Raw genomic sequence first — 21,261 nt, 5'->3', positions numbered from 1 at the left:
TGGAATGGGGGGGGCTTCCTGGGGATGGGCTCATGGCTGCTGTTGGCTTCACTGCATTGAAGGCAGAACGGTCTCCCTCAGGCAGAGCCAGGATCACCTGCTTACTCTGGGGGCCCAAGAGCCATGGATGTGGGCTGAATATTTGGCAAATCTGTATCCCAAGGCATTTGAAACTTATGCATTATTTTACTGGGGTCTTGGTGGCAAACACCCTAGTGGTCTTTTCCGCCCCGTGCCTTGGAGACAGAGAGAGCCCTTTGGAGTCTGCTCTACAGATTGCTTCTGAACGCAGTCTTGAGCTGGCTTGCGGCGGGTCCGATGCTCCGTCCCCCCAGGACCAAAACAATCCTCCTCTGTCCTTCCCTCTTGCTGTGGCCTTGCCCACGTATACTTTACAAGGAGCGTCTCTGTAATATTTGGGGAACCGATTTCTGCTTTCTGCCCTCACCTCCTGAGCATCCATGCCGTGTTTTAGTTGGTGCCTCGGCTGCAAGCTGGAGCCTCCCAAGGGGGCCAGTCCAGCCCGTGCCTGGATACATGAGGCAGAGATGTGAAAGAGAGAGAACAGGATAACCAGCCTTCCATTAAATATCGGCTCTTAATATTCTGGCTGGTTCTGCCTGTCGTCGTTTTCGGGGTCCAGCGCCAGTCAGACAGCAGCATCAATGAATTAGAGGGCAAGGGGGAGCCTTGCTGCCTCCCTACTGCATTGTAAAGCGTAAGGAATTACATGCGGAGGAAGGAAAGGACTAAAATCCAGTGAGTAATGCCTTTTTTCCCCCCCTCCCCGGAGATTTTCTGTGGTTTTGACTGCAGTCGTCGGGAGCCGAGCGAGGCCGTTGATGCAGTCTGTCTGGGCATAATAGAAACGGGCATGCATTTGGGTGGCCGAGCGCCTGACTCGCCAGCCCACCTGGGCTACCCGATTGCTACCAGCGCAGAATTTGCCGCTCCCTCTTGCATGCACGCGTCCTGGGATGTGGCTGAGAGAGCTCTGAGAAAGACGTGAGGGGGGGCGGGGGGGATTTGCCCTGGAAAGACGTGCTCTTGCCAGGTGACGGGCTTTGGGGAGTGGGGAGAGAGCAGACAGAGGCGAGTGCGGGGTGATGCTGCTCAGCAGGACTGATGAAGGATATGTATCCCAAAAAACCTGACGGTATGTGTGTGTGTCGGGGCCTGCGTATGGGGAGGGGGGTCGTGTTCGTTCTGGCTGGATTTCTTGCATTTTGCAAAGCAGCCTGAAAAGGAACTGGTCTGTTCCTCCGTCACGTCAAGGAGAAATGGGATGGTGCTGCATTGCTACATCAGGCTAGATCGATCCGTTTAATGGTCAAATTAGATCTTGTGCAGGAGCTGGTGCTAAGCCACAGCCACTTTTGTATCTGGCTTATTTTTCAGCCGAGAAACTGAAGGGAAGGTGCTTTGGGTGGCTGTTTGCTGGGAATCGCAGGCTTTTCTTATTAATGTCCCTTTTAGACACTGGTTCGTTGAATGTGATCAGGGAATCTAATCGGATCTGTTGGTGGAAGTCTTTGGCCTGTTTGTTTATTTTTGAGTCTGTCTTGCTTTGTCGGATACAGTTTTACGACCGATATTTGCCCCAGGTGACAGCGTCAGTAGTCTATATCCCTTTTGCCAGGTTGCTTTGAGTGAAAATGAAATCATAGGTCCCTGTGTGCTTTCCTGGTGTTCAGTCATCATTTTCCCAGGGAAATGTTCGTTGTATCTGACAGAGGATGCTACGCATTGTTACCTCAGAGGGGAGAAAGTAAGACTACAGCACATTATATGATTGTCTCTCGGCTCGTGGCCTGTAAATACCGTGCAACTCATAGGTTTTCCCTTCGTTGCTGTATTAGCAGCAGTGCTTCGGTTATTCACAGCACGTGAATGAAACCCGGTCCCCCGTGAGGAAAGGAAGGAGTGTGAGTGATGATGAGGCAACTCTGGAGATGGAGCTTTGCTTGCAGAGAGTAAATCTTTTGTACTACGACGAGGAAGGCAAGAGGCTGTGATTGGTTTGACTGGGTGTGCAAGGGAAATTGAACCGGCATCTTCATAAAAACAAACAAACAAACAAAAAAGGCATATTTACTGTATTGCAGCTATTCAGGAGCGCTTGTAATTCCAAGTCTGCTTTTCCCCTCATTTAAACAGACTCTTTGGTCTGAAAAAGAAACCCAGGCTTTCAGGAGGATAATTCCATCAGATGTTTGTGTCGGAGTCTGGTTACCTGGTTAGAATTGGTTAGGTTTGGGGCAAAAGTGAAAAGGCTGTCATTTTTCTTTCCTCCCCCCCCCCATCAAACAACAGGGATTTCTCCCCCAAGGAAATCTGCTTTTGGGACTCCAAGGGCTTTCAGAAGTGGACAGTGATCTTGGCATGAGAGGCTGCTGTTTCAAGAAGGGGGAAGATGGCACCAATCCAGCCTGAGCTTTTTGGACCTTGGAATGTGCATGGTTGGTTTTGGATTTTCAGAGTGCATATCTATCCCAGTTTTTACACTTTGAACTTAGAGCGATGGTATGGAGGCAGTTGAAAGGAAATGTGGTTAGTTCCAGTGTGTCTTGGGGTGTGGCTTTTATAATCCCTGCTACATACAATTAGGTGCTAAAGCTGCATAAGTATTATTTTTTAATTCCATGCGTGTTAGTTCTGTCTTCTAGAGCCCAGGATATAAGTCGCTTTTTCTGATTTTTAAATATTCCTCTTAACTTTAACCAGCAGGGGTTGGTTTCCAAGCCTGGTTGAGAGTGAAATCCTAGTTATGCTAACTATGGTTAACTTTGGTGCTGATAGTAAGGTAGAGGGATTGGCTTACTTATTAGATTTTGGTTCCACTTTTCACTGATGAACAAACAGGTCACTGAGGTGTTCATGAGCGGCAATCCTTACAGGCATATAAAATTCTCCATCTTTTGAATCATGGTTAAGCAAATAGGATTGTTACGTCTGTGTTGGGTTGGGTTGGGTTGTGACTCTTATGTTCCCATCTGAGCTTCTGAGTCTGCTCTGTGAAAGATTATATAGCTGTCTCGTTTTTAGGTTTCCATCGTTTCTCGAATGTCCTTCTGTCAAATTTGATCATAACTTGCTGGATTGTCAGTTATTTCAAATGGCAGCTATGCTGAATCTTTTTCCTTTACGCGCAGTAGAATCACAAACACTCTGCTTTAGAAATAAATGGGAATCTCAAGGTTACTTGCCATAGTAATAAAAGGGTGACAAGGATAAATCTGATGGCCCATCTCTAATTCAACCTACACTATTTTGAGAGTTTGGTGAAGTTGTCAAGACTTCCCCTGACAGAGGCAGTGGGGTCTGCACTTCTGGAGTGGAAGAAACAGAGGTGAAAATCGGTTGTCTAAAAGTGTGACCTAAAAACTGCCCATCTTTATTGTCGCTTCTTTGGAAAATGTCCCACAAGTCAACGCGTAACCCATTTGTGTGATGTAACAAGTAAGATGCATAGCTTTGCTACAGAGGTATTGATTTAAGTCATTAAGAGGAATCACTTTGGGGTAGTGTTCTGGTCTTGGGTTACCCCAAAGAAGGAACTTAGCAATTCCAGAGGCTTTCCTGCATGATGTGATTGTACCTTCAGATGAACAAGCAAGTATTGGGCAACAAAAGATGTCAATGTATGACTGTTAACATCTGTAGTTCTTGCTCTTATATGTATTCAGGGTATGGCTGAAGCAGACCTTGAATATTCCAGGGAGATCTGATGTACGTGTGAATTACTCAAGGGGAGAAACTGTTTTGGGAAGCCAGTATTGACACGGTTAAACACAGGCAAATACTGCAGTAGGTGTAAAAGTGTGGGTAGTTGTAATTGTGAAAGATTAATAGAACTTTCAGCAAGAATACAAAATGGAAATGAAGTATATTGCACTGAATGTATTAGAATAAGTGAATGTAGAGGAACCAGCACAGGCCACTATAAATTAGATGATTATGTGATTCAAGGCTTAAGGCCATAAAAAAGAATGGTGTGACACCGATGCTCAGAAAGACATTGCTAAGTATGTGCTTGGCTTTTACCCAGTCAACAGAGGATCATATCAGTTAGAATGAAGAGGTGGGTATCCATGAACATCACTGACACTCAGTATAGACGTAATATCAGGAATTATTTAGCGAGTTGAAAGAGGTGCAAAATGTAACATCAAAAAAGGACTACTAATTGGTGATTGGAATGAAAATATGGATTAGATAAGTACAGTAATGTTGGGAATAAGTTAATAGAATTTTGTGAGGAGAATTCTTCATTTATTGCCAACATCTGCTTCAAGCGATCCATGGACATCTGCAGGTACCTAACATGGGAATGAATGGAAGTGCATATGAGGAAATGGACCATGGAAAAATGTGATCCAGCAGCTAAGACACTTCCAGTTGCAGATTATGGAATAGCGGTAGTGTTAAATGCGTAGAAATACATAGAAAAAAATTACGAGAGTAGATGTGCCAGAAAGGTTTGACCTGCAGGACATGTAGTCAGAATATAAGGTCAGCGCAAGAAACAGATTCATCATACGTAACTTATGTGAAAGAGAAACTGGGAAGCTAAGGAAAGAGATAAGAGTCATGAAATCCAAATGGGGAAAAAAACCCTAAAATTTCAAAGAGGGAAAGATCCAAGTGCCTTTTAGAATAAGCTTTCATAATAGCTGAAGAAAAGTGGAACAGGAAGGCCTTGCATGACAAGGATATACAATGACTAAATGCAGGCTTCTAGTGTCACGCAAGGAGAAGACAAGATAGCTCATTCAGGAATGTAATCAGGAAAGGAAAGTGGAGATGAGAGATTAGAAAAATCACTGAAAATGTACCGCTAAGCTAGGACTACTCAAGGATAATTATGGGAGAGATTTAACAGTAGCAGATAAGCTTAAAGGAAGATGGTATGGCTGAAATGCAAGTGATAAACTCTGCACGGGATTTGGCCTGGTTCATACAGTGAAAGTGTTTGTGGGTCTCTTCCGAACACTCCTAAGGAATATCCACATAGCTCTGAGGCCTTTCGGTTACATTCCTGGATGTTATTTTTCATTATGTGTTTTCAGCATTCCTGTTTGATGTACGAACATAGCACAGATCAGGTTTTGCTCCCAACTAAAATTAGATGCTGGCTTCAGTCCCATTGGTGGTGAACCCTGGCTTAATCTATAGCTGGGTTTAAGGCAAGTGAAAAAGGGCCTGAGAAGAATGCCTTCCCATGATCTTGAATAAGAGGAAAGTATTATATTTTCATTAGCCCTGTAACCGAGAAGACAGTTCAACATAACCATGCGTGAGACTGTAGGTTAATGCCCATGGTAGTAAAGCAGTCTTCAGTAGTTCAGTTATCAGGAAATCTTTTAAGCTATCGTGTAAACTTTTTTGAATGAAAACAAGTGAGAAAAGTTTCTTGCTGTTTACCTAAGATTCAAAATGGGGTAGGTAACCTGTTTTACTGCAGGCATGAATGTGGAAGGACTGACTCGCCCACCCATAGTTTCAGAATACTCACCAGGTATTATAAATACTTCTAATTATGCATATCTTTTGAAAAGCTAATAGTGGTGTATTATTCTGCTACCACTTCGTATAGATTAGAGCTCATGAAGGGTTATTTTGGAATTCTTTCCCTGGAGGACAAAATACCATATTCCCTTTTCTCGTCGTGGAGATAGGGCTCTATTAGATATACTTGTCCAAGGAGGCTCTGCTAGTGGAGAGATTTATTTTATCTTGCATCTGACAACACTTAAGATGTCCCAAGCATCTGCAAAAAGAGATTCAATTGTCCACGTATAGCATCATAGTAATGTGTCCAGGTCCAAAAGATGGAATAATCTTCTTCATTAGTCTTACCAACGAGCTAACAAATGCATTACAAGGTCTGTTCATTGTGAGTAGTAAAGGCCAAACTCTGAGTAGCATGACAAGGACAAGTTTGATATTAGCGTATATTCTACTTAGCTATTTCTGGATGTGAGGTAAATTATAACATGCAGTTATATCCAAAATGCCAAGCTGATTAGTCAGCCCATGTGAAACAATTGATAAGAATGCTAATATGTCAACTAAGATGTGGTATGTACTTTTAGCTAAGTGATATGTTGGGAAATACCAAGCAGCGTGTCTATAACGTATGTCCTACTGGATGTCAGACTTTGTACTAATACTTAGCTTTGATTAATGAATGTGGTGGCCTTTAGTACAAGCACAGCAAAGAACCAAAATGGCCAACTTGGAGATTAGTAATAGATCTGGCTAAGAAGACTAGATGTGACTCCATTAAGGGCATGTGATTAATTCCTTTCAGCTGTGAATTGTCTGATATTTCCCTCTTGGATAAGGAACCATTGATCCCGTAATGCCCTTTGTACATTATCATCTCTTTGGTAGCTGCTGCGAAGAATGTTTGATCCCATTTTTGTCCTCAACATCGGTGATTGCTCCTTGATCAGTGTACGAGACAGAGGAATATAAAAGTAAGAAATGGGTAGCAATGGTAATTTAAGGGAAGAAGGTAGTTTGTCTAGCTAATCAGCTCCTTTAAGGCAAAGCCAGGCCCATGTGGTAGTTTAAGAATGTTCCCTGTCAAATTATTCATCTGGAAGGAACTGAGCATGAAAGGGAGAGATTCTGTTGCATTTCTCATATTCCCTTGTGTCCAACATCGTCTGGATTTTAGCCTTTGGACAGAGGTTGCTGCTCTGGGCTGCTTCATTGGACAGATCCTGCAAAATGATTTTTCCAAGGATGTGGTCCCCGAACATAATTTTTCATTTATGGGTTCAGCTTTCATCCCCCTCTGGGCCAAACCAAGACATTTTCCGGCCTGAGGTAAAGAACCAGATGCCCATCGCTGCCAGTGCAGTTGTGTCTTACTTCAGCACTGTCAGGAGAACAGTGCGTCCAACAATTCACGAGCATTGTGGATCCGCTCAGCGGGCGCAGGCACCCTGTGCCCTTCCATGCGTTGACACCTCATCCCATCACATGTGGATGTAGTGGGAGATTGGCTGGAGATGTTCATGTATGATTGGCTGCAAGACCAGGTCTGATTGCTGTGCCCTGTTTTCTCAAGATGGGTGTGGTTAGAAGGGACTTGTGAGAACAGATTGCCTGCTGTCCACCATGGAGATTGCTAGGCCTTTCAGCCTCACAGTTTTGGAAACCTGCTTGACAGAGGTTCTGATCTTGATCCCTCTTAACACCATTTCAGATTCCCTGAAGCTATGCTGGTCAGTATTTTAATGCTGAAGTTGCCACACAAATCTTAGAGTTGTTGATTGCACTTTGTAGTCATTGTACCCAGAAGTATGGAGTTGTATATGTTTTTCAAACACTGTATAGTTTGTAAGCTTGAGCTTTAGTTCTCATAAATATTTACGGTTTATATTTAGGCATCCAGATTTCAGTACTCTTAAAGGGAATTTCAGTTAGTGGTCTGGCAGCCAAGCAGGCTTGGGTTGACTCCCAGATGGATCTTTGAGGTCTAGAGTACTATAAAGTCTCTGACTACTTCTAAGGCATCACATGCAAAAGACACAGTGTAACATTATATTCTTAACTGCTCAAGACCATTCTCCGTTGTTGAGCAAAAAGGGTGCTTTTTAAAAAACAAATTGATATTTTCTCAGTGCTGCTGGGGATGGAATATTTCATGGACCACTTCCAGTCCACAAATTGTTGGTTGTCTTTTCGTTGCTCTCATAATGAAATGCTCTTTGCTGAGAATTAAGTTTTGATTTGTTGGCCATGTGGTAAGTCATGGGAATGGTATCGGACTGATCTTACTGGACCTTTTCAGCTTTTCAGAACCAAGGCGTCAAGCGATGCTCATAAGACAGAAGCCTGGGATGGTGCATATTTGCAAAACTAAGCTCCAATAAATCTCTTCAACGGGAGGCCTAGTAGTTTCTCATCAGGCTTCTCTGTGGCTTGACAATATACGTGAAGTCCCTGAATGAAATCCTGGGAAGATTAGGGTCGCCACACCATTTTTAGCGTGTCTCCTTTATTTTCAGAACTTGCACCCTAGCATCTCTAAATATTATGTATATTCGGGTTTTCAAACACGCAGCGTAATGAGAGAAAACAGCAGGAAAATGTCAAGAAGTAAACAGAAGTAAAATGGTAAATTGTGAAACAGCATCTTAAAAGCAGTCCCAGGAAAATCAGTTGCGTAAGGCCAAAATAAATAAATAAATAGAAACAATGAAGCGAAACGAAACATCAGTGGGTGGAATGCATAAGATCAGCCTCACATAAATACTACCTCGACCATCAGTGTGGGGAACGATACCTGAAATTATGAGAGATGTTCCTCCTCGGTTCACATCCAGCGGTTGGATATAACTGGGCACTGAGCACATCCTGGCCTGTGATAGTGGCTGGTCCTTCTGAAGATCCAGAGAGGAGCGTTTGGCAGGGCCTGAAATACCTGCATCGAGGAGGCAGGACAAAGACGCTTGCGAGGTTGAAATTTCAGATGGATGCTGTGTCTCAGGGCACTCCGTCTCTTTAGGGGAAGAAACAGCTCCTAGACGAAGTTCAGACAGCATGCTCAAGCCATGATTTGTGTAAGCTTATTGAGTAATAAACCCAAATATCTGGGTTTATGCAAGGCGCTAAGCCAAAATCTAACGGTTCACATTTTGGATTAGTGCAAATATGGGAACCAGGTTTTGGTTTCTTGTAACTTGTTTGGTCCTTTGGATTTAATTCCTGCAGCTTCTGTACACAGAGAAACCCTTAAGCTTCAACTAGTAGAGAACATGGTGTATTTGCATGTAAAAGGGTTTCCTTTTACATTCAGAGTGTTCCGCGTCAGCTGTAATTCCAAAACTTGGAGAATACTCCATATTCTTCTCTCCTTATCTTCCTTCCCTTTTTAGCTTCTGTTCTGACTACTGTGTGGAATTTTCTGAAAGTTAAAAATGTAAGAGCTTGTAAAAATGTCGCTTTCTCCCCATTCCTTCAAAATCCCATTTTGCAGTATAGAAGATAATTTGAAAAGTTTACCTACCTGTGACTAATCACCTTGTTAGATTACTACTGTGTGTCGTTTAAAGTTTCCTTTGAAAACTGGGTATTGCTGTTATTTCAAAATGTAGATGGTAAGCCACCAACTAAAACTGTTCTTTGGGAGCAAAATTTGGGGTTTGCCCTAGTGCCCCATGTTAATGTCTCTGGTGTGAAGCTAAAAAGAACTTTATTTTTCCAGGCATTTAAAATTTATAAGGTATAATATTTATTTTACTGTTTTATTGCTTGTTTTGTTTATCTTATGGCACAACATGAACTACCCTGGGAAGTTTTGTTGAAAGATCTGAAAACAAATTCATTAAGAAAAAGCGCCCCCCCTCCCCTTTGTCTTATCTTGTAGGGACTTTCCATGCCTGCCTATTACAGCATTTGTTGATAATTGGAAGCAATTTTGGATACATAGCACAATTCAAATTAATCTGCATTGTTTCACTGTCTCCCCCTTGCTTACAATTCATGTCATGGGAAAAAATCTGGTAAGAATACGAATGAAGCTTTGGGGGTGAAAATCTGACCTGTCTAAAACTACAATAAGAACAACTTTGGGCTTTGTTTGCAAAGAGGGATGCTAAGAAGAAGAAAAACCATGGCAATTTAGAGTTGGGGGAATAAAGGGAAGGATGGAAACAAGTCTAAGTCATGTGTAAGATTTCTGAATTGAGTAGAGAAGGTTTTGATGAGGTGCAAAGTTTACATCTTGCCTTACCATTATTTTTCCTTATAGAAATCTGACAGCAGGATTTCCTACCATGGCTCAGCTGGTCTTTACTTAGCCTGTATCAATAGTTGAATGAACAGCGTTCAGCAATTTCTCTTCTTATGTGATTCGGTGATTGGAAATAACACATATTAGTTTTGGCTTATTCAAGAGAACGCATGCCTCAAATCCCATTAGTCAACATCTTTTCTGGTCCTCCATAGAATAAACCAATTGTTACCTAAAATACAGTTCCTTCAAAATAACTTAAGAGCATTTGTATGGTGTCGTTTTGCTAGAAGGAGAGGGAAGTAAATTAAAACATTTTAATGAGTGTGCGTTTCCCTCAAAGTGGTTCTGAAGCTGATTTTTCCTCTCTAGGTGCCTCTTTTCTAATTTGTTCTCTGTTGCTTCTTATGTTGTTTAAACAGTGAAAGTATTCCAAATCACTTGTGAGAAGATGCATTAGCTTGTCTTTTTTAAAAAATGTGCAGGTTGGCACACCGCCTTCCTGAAGCTAAGCATGCAGTGACAATTGTCAAGCATATTACAAGGTTAAGAATCAATTAAACTTGGTTCCTGATGTCCTGTGGGCCCATTCAAAGCTGTATTGCCCAGTGTTTTGTTGATTACAAGAAGAAGGCATTTAGTTGTTGAACTCCACAAGTGTTATTCTAGACAGCCAAACTTCTCAACATTTTCGGATGCAATAATTCTCTCATAAAACACTCCCAGAACAGATAAGTATCCTGTTCTCCTTAATGTATGATTTTAAGAGTGAAGAAGGAACTACAACACTTGTCATCGAGACTCAAATATCTTATCTGTTTTGGCTGTGAATATTATGCCCTCAGGAAGAGTTAGATGATAGCTTCCATCATTTTCAGCCAACAAGAATGGCTGTCCTGCAATCCCTTATTCCCTGGGATTTTAGATTTCTAGGAAGTTGAATGATTGCGGTGACTGGGGATGATAGAAGTTATTGTCTGAAAAAACTTGGAAAAGACTGGTTGGTGTGATTTCCTACTCTTCTCTGAGAACCCATGTCTTTCATGATTATTTCTTAAAACAATTTTAGAGATTCAAACTGTATATATTTCAAGAGATGTCCAGCTTTTAATAAGAAAGTTGCAGTTTTGATTGAAACAGCCAGATTTCTCCTGAGAAATCCTTATCTTACCAGGTCTGTGTTTCTTTTCCTGCTGCTGCTGTTATCTGGAAGGGCTTCATCATGGTCTCATCTCCCCAAGACAGGAATCCTGGAGTGAACCTTTTGACTTCAGCACTCTGTAGCAGATCCTGTTTGGCCTTGCAAGATTCTGTTAATGTAGCCTAACAATAAAGTAGAATTAGCTCATCTGGATGTGTTTCCTGTCTGGTCTACCTTGTAAGGCTGACATCAGTCCTGCAACTCTGAAAGTACAGTTCTCCCGCCGTCACCTTTACAGTCTGAGAACTTAGGTAGGGTCCCCCCTGAGCCTCTTGCCCTGCCCACTGTGCGGCTGTGGACCATGTTCCCTCTTATCTGCCCATTCCCTAGGCAGCATCTCTTCGCTGGTCTCCTACGGTCATTCCCACATGCCATTACACAGTCCTATCACCTATAGCTTTTAAAGCTGCTGTCTTCCTTCTCTGTGTAAAGGTAAGATATATTCCTGCCCTAAGGAATGCGTTTGAAAGGGAAGAACAGTACTATTTTGTGATGTTTAGTTAAAAGCATTGCAGGGCCTAAACAGAGTGCTGGAAGACAAGGCTGTGTGTAATGCGTGGGGATTCCCTTTGGGTTCATAAAATCACAGCCAGCAGGAGAGCATTTGATCAGCAAATGTCCCATTTTTAGAAGACGTTATGAAGCGTCCCTGGGTTCAGCGAGACAGGAAAACCCTTAGAAGTGCTTTCTCTTACTTGGTAGCAGCGTTAACGGATTGCCACTGGTCTTGGATGTTGACTGAAGCAGAGTAATTAACTGGCCATAGATTGGCTATGGAAGGATTAAAGAGCAGTGTATTTATTCTTGAAGTTGAGCTTGGTTGCATTGTTCAGAATGCTTGGAAAACTTTACTTTCTCCTACGTAATTCATTGTTTGCCCCCATCCTTTTTGACGAGTGAATCCTTTGACTCCTGACTCGCAGCTGCAGCCCGTGGTGGTCCATTGCATGGCAGCAGGGAGCAGGTTTGGAAACTTCTGCGCTATCATCCCAAGCCAGATCTTGCATCAGTCTAGCTACTCTCTGCACCTGATGAACTCAACTGCAGCTCAGACAGGCTTCTGCCTTTGAACAAAAGCTCTGAGTTGGAAGAAGAGCCACCAGACTCCCTCTGACCATCAGCTCCCATGGACTAACCCGGCTCTCTTGTACTATCACCAAGCCTTGTGGTTTGACCTGAGAGGCCTTGTTCATATTCACTTCTCAGGTGTTTGCCAGATGTTTCTCCGATGGAAAGCTTTGGGTTTACCTGTGTGCAGGAGATGAAGGTCGGCCGTATTAAATGCTATTGCACTGGTTTTCTTCTTTTCTTTGGGCAAATTTCATTTTAGCTCCTTATTTTTCCAGCTTGCTTTGAAGGCTGTCGACGAGGGGAGGTGTTACTGCTTGAGGCCAGCCTCCATGTGGAATTATGACTCAGCAAATATTCTAGAGTAGAAGATTTAATTCTGGGTGGGATTAGGTCTACTGAGCACGAGTCAGATCGTTGTTCTAAAACTCAGTGGAAAGCTTGTTTAAATCTCGGTTTTGAGCATAACTGCATGTGTTTTGCGGCGCACTCCTCCTAACTGCGCTTTTTTATTGGTTGTGGTGCCTTCTAACCTGGCTTATGGTTCCTTTCAGTGGTGAACTTTTACTGTAGACACGCCTGTCAATGGATTCATCTCCCTTTTCAATTAGCCCTTTAATTCAGAAGATCGACATCTGCCTGGAAAGCTGATCTGCAAAGAAAGTCCAGTAAGGCCAATGTATCTGCTACAGTTGGCCCCAGCCAGTGGAGAACTCCAGTCCAAAATCTTATGCTTTGCTACTGATGTTAACTAACTATACTCTCATGGCAATTGCATGTCCCTTAGTATCAAAACCAATCAGCTTCCTTTGCAGTAATAGGCTCCTATTCCCCGTTCCGGATAACTCGTTGGAGTAAGCTTTCAAGGTCAGATTCCAGAATCTCTGATAGTATCATTTATAACTTGTTTAAATCTTTCTTGCTATTTAGAGACCAGAATGAATTTAATTTTCTTTTCCCCTTGCAACTATAAACATAGTTCATTACTAGACTGTGTAAATAGCAAATAGTTATCTCAGAGAAGCTTGCTTTTAAAGAATTAAGGGTCCTGAAGAAAATTAAGTAGAACACGGTGTTGAACGGTTGTGTACAGGAATGATTTATCAGGAACCATTAGCAAGCACGTACTATCAAATTATTTCTAAACTAAAATCTATTGAAGAATCATTAAGAATACTTGAGAATTGCTTCCTTATGAAAGACATTCTAAAAGGTTTGTGGAGGTAATCAGATGATCTAAAAGAACATGAGAAAGCTATACTTGATCAAGTCATTATGCAGTCTAGATTTCTTCTGTTACTGTCATGAGTACTGATAGGACAGTTACTGTCCTAACAGTCAGGAACCACGCTGAGACGAGGAGCAGGTCTCTAGTGTTTATCACTGCTACATAAGACAGAAAATCCTAACAAACTGAAGGAGCGTGGGAAAAACCCAGACAGATCAACCCTGAAAGTCAAGGCGGGTCTGATCTGTGTCTCTTTGAATGGCTGCTCAACTCCTCAGTACTACGCATGCGTTTTCCCCCCTGGATCGTGGCCCCCTCCTGCTCGCCATCAGCACTCATGACAATCTGTAATGGTATTTGGGCATGACCTTGGGAGACTGGGCAAAGAGATGCTGCCTAGGGAACGGGCAGATAAGGGGGAGCAGGGCCAGAGCCACCTAGTGGCGGAGCAAGAGGCTTAGGAGGGACTGCCCTAAGTTTTCAGGCTGTAAAGGAGATGGTGGGAGATTTGTACTTTCAGTGTCCTAACAGTCAGGAACCACGCTGTGACGAGGAGCAGGTCTCTAGTGTTTATCACTGTTACATAAGACAGAAAATCCTAACAAACTGAAGCAGCGTGGGAAAAACCCAGACAGATCAACCCCGAAAGTCAAGGCGGGTCTGATCTGTGTCTCTTTGAATGGCTGCTCAACTCCTCAGTACTACGCATGCGTTTTCCACCCTGGATCGAGGCCCCCTCCTGCTCGCCATCAGCACTCATGACAGTTACAGTGATTATGGAACAGCCTTTGAGAGACCCATAAGCATCAGACAAATTCCATAGTATCCTCCCTACATGGGAGTACATATGTCTATACAATTGGAAGCATTCTGCCAGTAGAGGTGTGTGTGTGTGAGAGTGTGAAATCTCCATCACAATTTTTTTTTTATTTGTATCCCACCTTTTTTGTACAGCTCAAGGTGGTGTCTATAGTGCTCCCTCCTCATGTTGTCCCACAACAACAATCCTGTGAGATGGGTGGGCTAAGAAAGAGTGACTGGCCCACGGTCATCCAGTTGGGAAGACTAGAACTCATGGTCTCCTGGTTTGTAGTCCAGCACCCATAACCACTATACCAAACTCTCTCTTTTTGTCATGTTCGCTGATTCAGTGTAGTTTATACATCGTACCGTTTCACATGCCATGGCGCTGACACGCGTCTCTGTTTGGGAGGGAGCTGCTGTGAGACCTTGTGCCAAGCTCTGTAGGTGAAATCAGTACAATGGAATGTATTTGGGTTATTTGCTCTGCTCAAGGACTTTTCCCGCAGACCATCAGAAACCGTTAGGAGCACCTGGGATTGTGAGCTTGGGAAGATTCTACGGGGGGAGGGATTTAATCTGCACCGAGGGTTTTTAGTTTGAATTTGGCGCGCTTTCATCATTCTCAGCTTTCTCTGTGATCCTGCATACTACTCTTTAATAAACCAGATATCTTTGCATTCCTACTCATGAGTCTGATGGTGTTTTAGAATAGGCAACCATTACACTTTTCCACAAACTTTTTCTTTCAAAAGCACCTTGATGGGCACCATTATTATATGGAATGGTATAGAGCATGGATACTTAGCTGGATCTTCCATTACGTTTAAAATGTATTTCAGGACTCAGATTTCATAGCACAACCTCCCATCAAAGAAGTATTAAGTTCCAATTGACCAGGAACCCAAACCAGTCTCATCCTAGTTCTTGGTCAGGAATAGTAACCATGGATTCATTGTAGGGCTGCTGTGAACTATTTTCTCTATACAGTATGGTCCTCCAACTTCACTAGGAGTGTAAATGAATATCCCACAGGATTCTTATATTCCGTTCTGTTCTTTCATCTTGCAGCGTCAGGCTGAAAGTGACCAATAAGATTGCAGTTTTGTTTTCATACTACCCAACCCTGGATAAAATTCCGAACTCTACCAAGGAGAGAAATGTGCAGGATTCCTATCTCAGAAACTTGATTAACTCACTGCTAATATTGAAATATACAAGAATAGCTAGAGGAAGGTGTGTTCTTTGGTGTATTGGAGATTTTCCTGTCTGCTAAAACATTAGAAGACGTTTTCTGAGAGAGGAAGCAAGTCAGATGGGCTAGGATGCAATGTGTTAAGTTGTCATGGACTTCAGGTCTGATTCTCTGAAGGATATAAATGCAGGAAGAGCCCTAAGCTGTGCAGCGTAGGACATCAGATACCAGTAGAGATTTTAAGACCTGAAAATGGCTTCCGAAGGATGCTCTGAGGAATTGCTATGCAAGCTGATGACTTTGGAGCTTTTTGCTCTTTGACTTTTAATACAAATCATCTATTTTGATAGCGATTTTAATTTTAGGATTGTCTTCCAGGTATTCTCTGTGCATGTGTGTTTGGGTATATGTCTCACGTACTTTGTTTATTTCAAATCATGAATATGTTTGGGGCATCCAGTTGTCATAGAAACAGCTACATTCCTTTCCATTTTCTCTAATAAAAACCACTGAAATAAAAGTCTAGCTCAAGATCTTTTGGTCTCATTTGAAACCTTCAGCTCCTGACGGGATACGGTTGACTTGGCTGCTAGGCGTGAATGTGGGAAAAGAACTTATTTTTGCGAAGGAGCAATGATTTTCCGTGAATGGAGAGAATGTAAGTCTTCTCAGCCCAAACTGTTATATGGACAAGCTTTATTCATGCTTCAGGATGGAGAAATAAAATATCTGGAGAACGTTTCTCAGGCTGTGGCTCTTGCAGAAAAGATCCATTGGAACCTTTGTTAAGTAGCTTGAAGGTAACTGACTTGGTTGATTTCCGTTTAGAAGTGATTAGATTGTTTAGGATGTGTCTGCAATCTGACAGATGTGAATTGTGGAACCTGTAGGTACGTTCGGTTCCTCTGAGATGTCCGTTCTGTGTCCTTTTTCTCTAGTCTCAAACATCATTGGTGGGAAGTCCTCTCTCTTCGGTTCCTACCTGTGCTCCGTAGAAGGCACCTGCAGAATGGCCTTACATCACATCATTTGTAGATTGGGTAGCAGTTGGAGATACAAAAGATCGGAGTCTAATTCCAATAAGTGTCTGATCCCAATGGTGCGAGACCCTTAATCTGCTTTTGTTTATAGGATTGATGTTTTTTCTCCCCTCAGATCTTTCATTCTTCTAATTTAACCTTTTATTGATCTTTATTCTCTCTCTATCTTTTCAACTCCCCTGGGAGTTCTCCAAGCTGAAATATTGCATGTATTTAAAATGAAGCTGGGTATGCTTTTGGCTTGATCAAAAAAAATCCTTTTTCTCCAGCTGCATTCAATGTAATTCTTAAGAGCCCAAAGATCAAACAATGAGGTCTGTGGACCCCAAGGCAATGTAGGACTTTTGCATCTCAAACAGCAACGCTTGTGCGGCTGAACAAGATGATATTGAAATGGAAGGGTGTTTTGGAGACGGGGGAATCGTATTCAAGGAAAAGGCTGTAACGTGGATTGGGTAGAAAGATCTCAGCCATTTCAGGGCGTTCTTTGATTGCCGATCCATTTTTGGATAGAGGGGTATGTTTCCGAAATAAGAAAGGGCATTTGATGATTTCTGAGTAAATGATTCTATGATGAGGTTGATCTGTTTGTATTTCTTTTTTTGTCTGGTTTCACCTATTTTATCTTCTTCCTTCAGAGAGGGGAAATTGATTTTGGAAAAGGGGACTCTCCCCACCTGCAGCCAAGCCTTGTTCTAAAAAATCCTCAAGTTAGGAATGCTTTTGTTAAAATAACTGTAGGGCACGCTTTGAAAATCAAGTGAAATCATCATCATCATTTTTTTAAAAAAACGCATGTAGTCACCCTGTTGCCCTGAACAGCCTGGGAAAATGTTCTTAACCTGGGTCTGAGTTCCATTTGGACAAAATTCCAGAGTTAAAATATTTGCCTTTCCTTGATGGATGCTGAAAGCCCCCTGGAACTGTTTCCTCTCGGCACGAAAGGATCCTGGTGACATCATCTTCCAGGAGAGAGAAAATGAGAATGGGAACCATAATTGTGCAACTGTGTATTGTCTGTGGTGCTCCCCAGCTCACTTGACTTGTTGGCATGGGTCTGCACATGCAGCCCCGGCTTAACGGCAGAGGCCATTCCTTGCGCCTGGTCGCCTTTCCGTCTCACCTGAGCTGGAAGCAGCCTGCAATCATAGCACAAGATCACAATCATGACGGGGGGGTGGAGGGATGGGGAAGGCAGGGGTGATGGGGAAACGGATCCTTCAGATGCATTTTGACAGCAGGTGCTGGCGGAGCCTTTCAGCTATGCGGGGCCGTTCAGAAAAGCCCGATCCAGACGCCACTGGCTCCACATAGAGAGGCCCCCAGGATTAACATGCTCCTGCTTTACACCTTTTTCATATCCTTCTCAGAATCAATCTACCGGCGGGGAGCGAGAAGATGGAGGAAGCTTTACCGAGTGAATGGGCATCTGTTTCAAGCCAAACGCTTTAACAGAGTGAGTACTGTGGCCAAAAGAGACGCCGGAGGGGCCAGAGGCCGGGGAGAGGTGTGATGGGTATGTAGGTGGGTGGGGAGTAGAGAAAATTAGCAGTGCCTTTTCTCCCAGGTGATGCTTTTCCTACCCTGGAAGGGGCAAAAGAAAGAGTCCATTCAGTTGATGCAGCACAGTTATTGAATAGCCAGCTTTAAATCGTTCACTCTGGAGAGGGAAAATACAAGGGCAATTTCCCCCTTAAATGCGTGTGTTTGTGTGTGTGTGTGTGTGTGTTCGTTCAGAGGGATATTTTTTTATGCTGGCTTTCCAGCTCATCTGCACTGATGGGAATACTCTCCCTGAACACACGGTGTGTCTTGTCTTTCCCCACTTCCTTTTTTTTCCTTATTGTTTATCTGGATTAGCCTCAAGATGCTTCGGATGCTCTTAAAATGCACGGGAGATAAATAGATGTGACCTAATTAACGACACCATAAATATTTTTATCTTTCGAGCTGCTGCGTGTGTTGGAGACACAGCTGTGTTAAGGATCTGACTTCATCCATAAAGCAAAGCTCCCCCCTCCTTTCTTAACCCAGCCCTTTAATGCTGCAGAATGTAATCAGTATAGAATCCATTTTTTGTGAAGATTTGTGCATTTTGATAAATGGGGGAAAGGTTGGATTACAGGTTTATTTAACTAGCAGGATCATAGGGCTGTCAGTACTTCTTGACACAGGAGGAGGTTGATAATGCTGGCGTGGGTGCCCTCACACAAATACACACCTGTTATCTCTAGTGCAGGAGATTTCTCAGTTTCCATCTGTTGAAGGGGTTCAGAGCAAAATTAGATTTTTAATGGCAGGCCAGATCTCATTCCTGGTGATCAAAATCTTTCCTGATTCTGGCCTTGATATAGACATTATTTATAGGTTCCTGAGAACTGTCATATGTCAATATGCCTTTGCTTTAATATTACCATGGTATTTTAGGAAGCAATTAAGGCACAAGGTTTGAATCAGCAGTCTTTAATAGTTTCATGAACCACAAAAGCTGGACCTGGATGGTGCGCAATGTTGTTAAAATATGTGGATTTTAACAGTGTTTTTCAACAGTAAATGGGGATTTATTTATTTATTTATTTTATTTAATTTTTTCAGATTTCTATCACTGCCCATCTCTCCCAAAAAGGGGACTGTTTGGTTCAAACAGTCAAGGAAAAGCTATTCCTGATTTATTCTGAATTATATTTATTGGCATTCATAGCTCTTGTTATTCCCTAGGTTCAGAGTATCTAGGTTTTGTTTTTTTTAAGTTCTCCATTTTACAAACCTCTCATGCACCTACGTCAGATTACTAGGTACAAAGATGTTTTAAAAAGTGTTTCTTTAATAATATTGGTTGGCTTAAAAATGCAACTAGTTATGTGTTCCTAAGGAAGCTAGACTAAGAAGTCTAGAGCGTTAAGTCTCGTGTTAATCCAACCAGGAGAAGTCAAACTGCACATCTCAGAAAAACAACAGTTCTGTATAAAATGTGTATATTACAAATATTTTGCCCTACAGAACAAATGCAGACTTGTGAGTTCATCCATTTATTCATTTTAATAAACCCTGTAGTGGCACTGCGGTGCGTGTTTGATTCCAAGATCATCTACAGTAGCAATTAAGAAATTAAATCAGCATCACAACAGTTTCATAATTAAATTTCAGAAAGATTGGGCCTGTACAGTATGCTTAGATCACGTATGTTGTTAAAGCCTGCCCACAACTGGAAGTGAGGTCTTCCGTCTCTGTTTGCCCTTCTGTATTTTGTGAGCTTTAAGGGCTATTTAAAGAAACAAACAAAAAACAAAAAAAAAACATTTCTATTTCAATGCTTAAAAAGATTTTGAAAAGGATAAAGAAGGTTTAGTTTGTTGCAGCAAAAACAGTCTCATAAAACTTTAAAAAGACCAACAGAAGTCTTAGGCCTTAAATATTATTTTGAAGTTGTGGGTTGGGATCTATGGAGGGGTTGCAAACAACTTGGGGTGTCACAATTTTTTAAATTAATAGGCTTGTAGGGGCCCAGCAGACACACTGTCAAAGCTCCCTCTGGGTTGGGCTCTTCCTGCATTTTGCATCCCCCTATGATCATAGAGATTTAAACATCATTGGAAGTCAATGGTATATTTATTTTTTGCCCAGCCCCGACCCCAGTGAAGTCATATGCTTTGCATAGAGGCACTCACACAACTTCCTGTATTGTTGGGCGGGGGTGCTGCAAAACGCCGCATTAAGTCCTATGCTTCTGCGCTCCCTTGATCAGCTGCAGCAGGTTGCAGAACCAAGCCACATCTAGTGATGCAGATGCACATCTGGCTGGCGAGACATTCTGGTGATCTAAACACCCTCTGCACTCAACTTTGCCCTTAAAAGCACTCCAGCCTCCAGATCACCCAGGCGTGTTTTTATTATTTTAAACGAAAGCACTTGGGTGCCTTTTCGTGGCATGAGTCCTTGACGCAAAACCGCTTTGCACAAAGCGCAGGCGATTTCACTTGGCTGCAGTGGCGCTGATGGCATGGCCCAGGCCACACAGGGAGCAGCATTCACACAAATGGCTTGCTGAAAATACTTGCTCCCACTCAGTTCCATTTCGAGTGGCCTCCCACATGGTATGGAGAATGTGTGAACTGGGCCATAGTAACTTCTGCTAAGATGTTCAGGGATACTCAGCCGGGTGCTTCTCTTCCTGTGATTGCTACTGCGGCCTGAAAATTAGGGTTTTTCGCAGAGAAACAAAAACACTTTTTATGCTGGGTAGCTTAGCTACAATTCTACAATGGCCTCAATTATATATAATTTTCCATTCTGCCAGCTGGCCTTCATTCTCATCCTGGGGGATTCAAAAATAATGAAATTGAGTATATTGTAAATTTCTTTATCCACATAGAAGAGGGACAGCCCCCCAAATACAAAGCTGAAATTCTTGATAATTTACCTGTCATTTTCAGCACTACTTTTACTGGAGCAAATCTCATCACTGTTGACATTTTTTCAGTCCTACTTTATAAGCTGTTCGTTTTCTCCCATTGTGAGTATGTCATTTTGTCTGGGAAAAGAACCAGAAGGGTCCTGATCCCATTAGCTGATAGGTTAAGAAGGGTACGTGGGGATATCATTCGGTTAAAATTGGGCAGGAATTGCAGAATTCATTAACGGGCCTTTATCACTTTGCCTGCGATTTAAGCATCGGATAGGATTGGTTTATAAATCCAAAGCCATTGTGTAACGCCATTAAAGGTTTACGCCATCAAAAACAATCTGACCGGGAACTTTGAAAAATGGATGTAAAACGAAGCGAGATTCACAAGGGCAAAGTTGTCAGCAAAGTCAAGTTGGGTTCAGTAAATTCGAACACTGCTCTCTTTCAGAGTAAGTTACAATGGAGAATTCAGCCCTGACTCTGCTCACTTGCCTTCTGGAGAACGCTAAGTAGGATGACTCGGCTGACAAATTAAAAAAAGAGGTTCAGTCTTTGGGAGGGAGGAGAAGAAT

The 21,261-nt window shown here is 42.5% G+C and overlaps 1 protein-coding gene across 2 annotated transcripts in view; it reads left to right on the top strand.

Moving 5' to 3' along the window:
• Positions 1–21,261, top strand: part of PRKCZ (protein kinase C zeta) — a 67,038-nt gene that overhangs the window by 20,546 nt on the left and 25,231 nt on the right. Inside the window, exons 1-2 of one of the 2 annotated variants that reach the window (XM_063317671.1) lie at positions 1,092–1,156; positions 17,655–17,740. In XM_063317671.1, coding sequence (XP_063173741.1) covers positions 1,126–1,156; positions 17,655–17,740 — 117 coding nt within the window. In that variant the 5' untranslated portion in view covers positions 1,092–1,125. Of the gene's footprint in view, positions 1–1,091; positions 1,157–17,654; positions 17,741–21,261 lie in introns of those variants that run through there. The other variant, XM_063317672.1, reaches the window with a different exon arrangement.

This window comes from Candoia aspera, chromosome 18, assembly GCF_035149785.1.
Source record: "Candoia aspera isolate rCanAsp1 chromosome 18, rCanAsp1.hap2, whole genome shotgun sequence".
NCBI lineage: Eukaryota > Metazoa > Chordata > Lepidosauria > Squamata > Boidae > Candoia > Candoia aspera.
The sequence above is the reverse complement of the archived record's forward strand: the minus strand, read 5'-3'. Positions and strand labels throughout refer to the sequence as shown.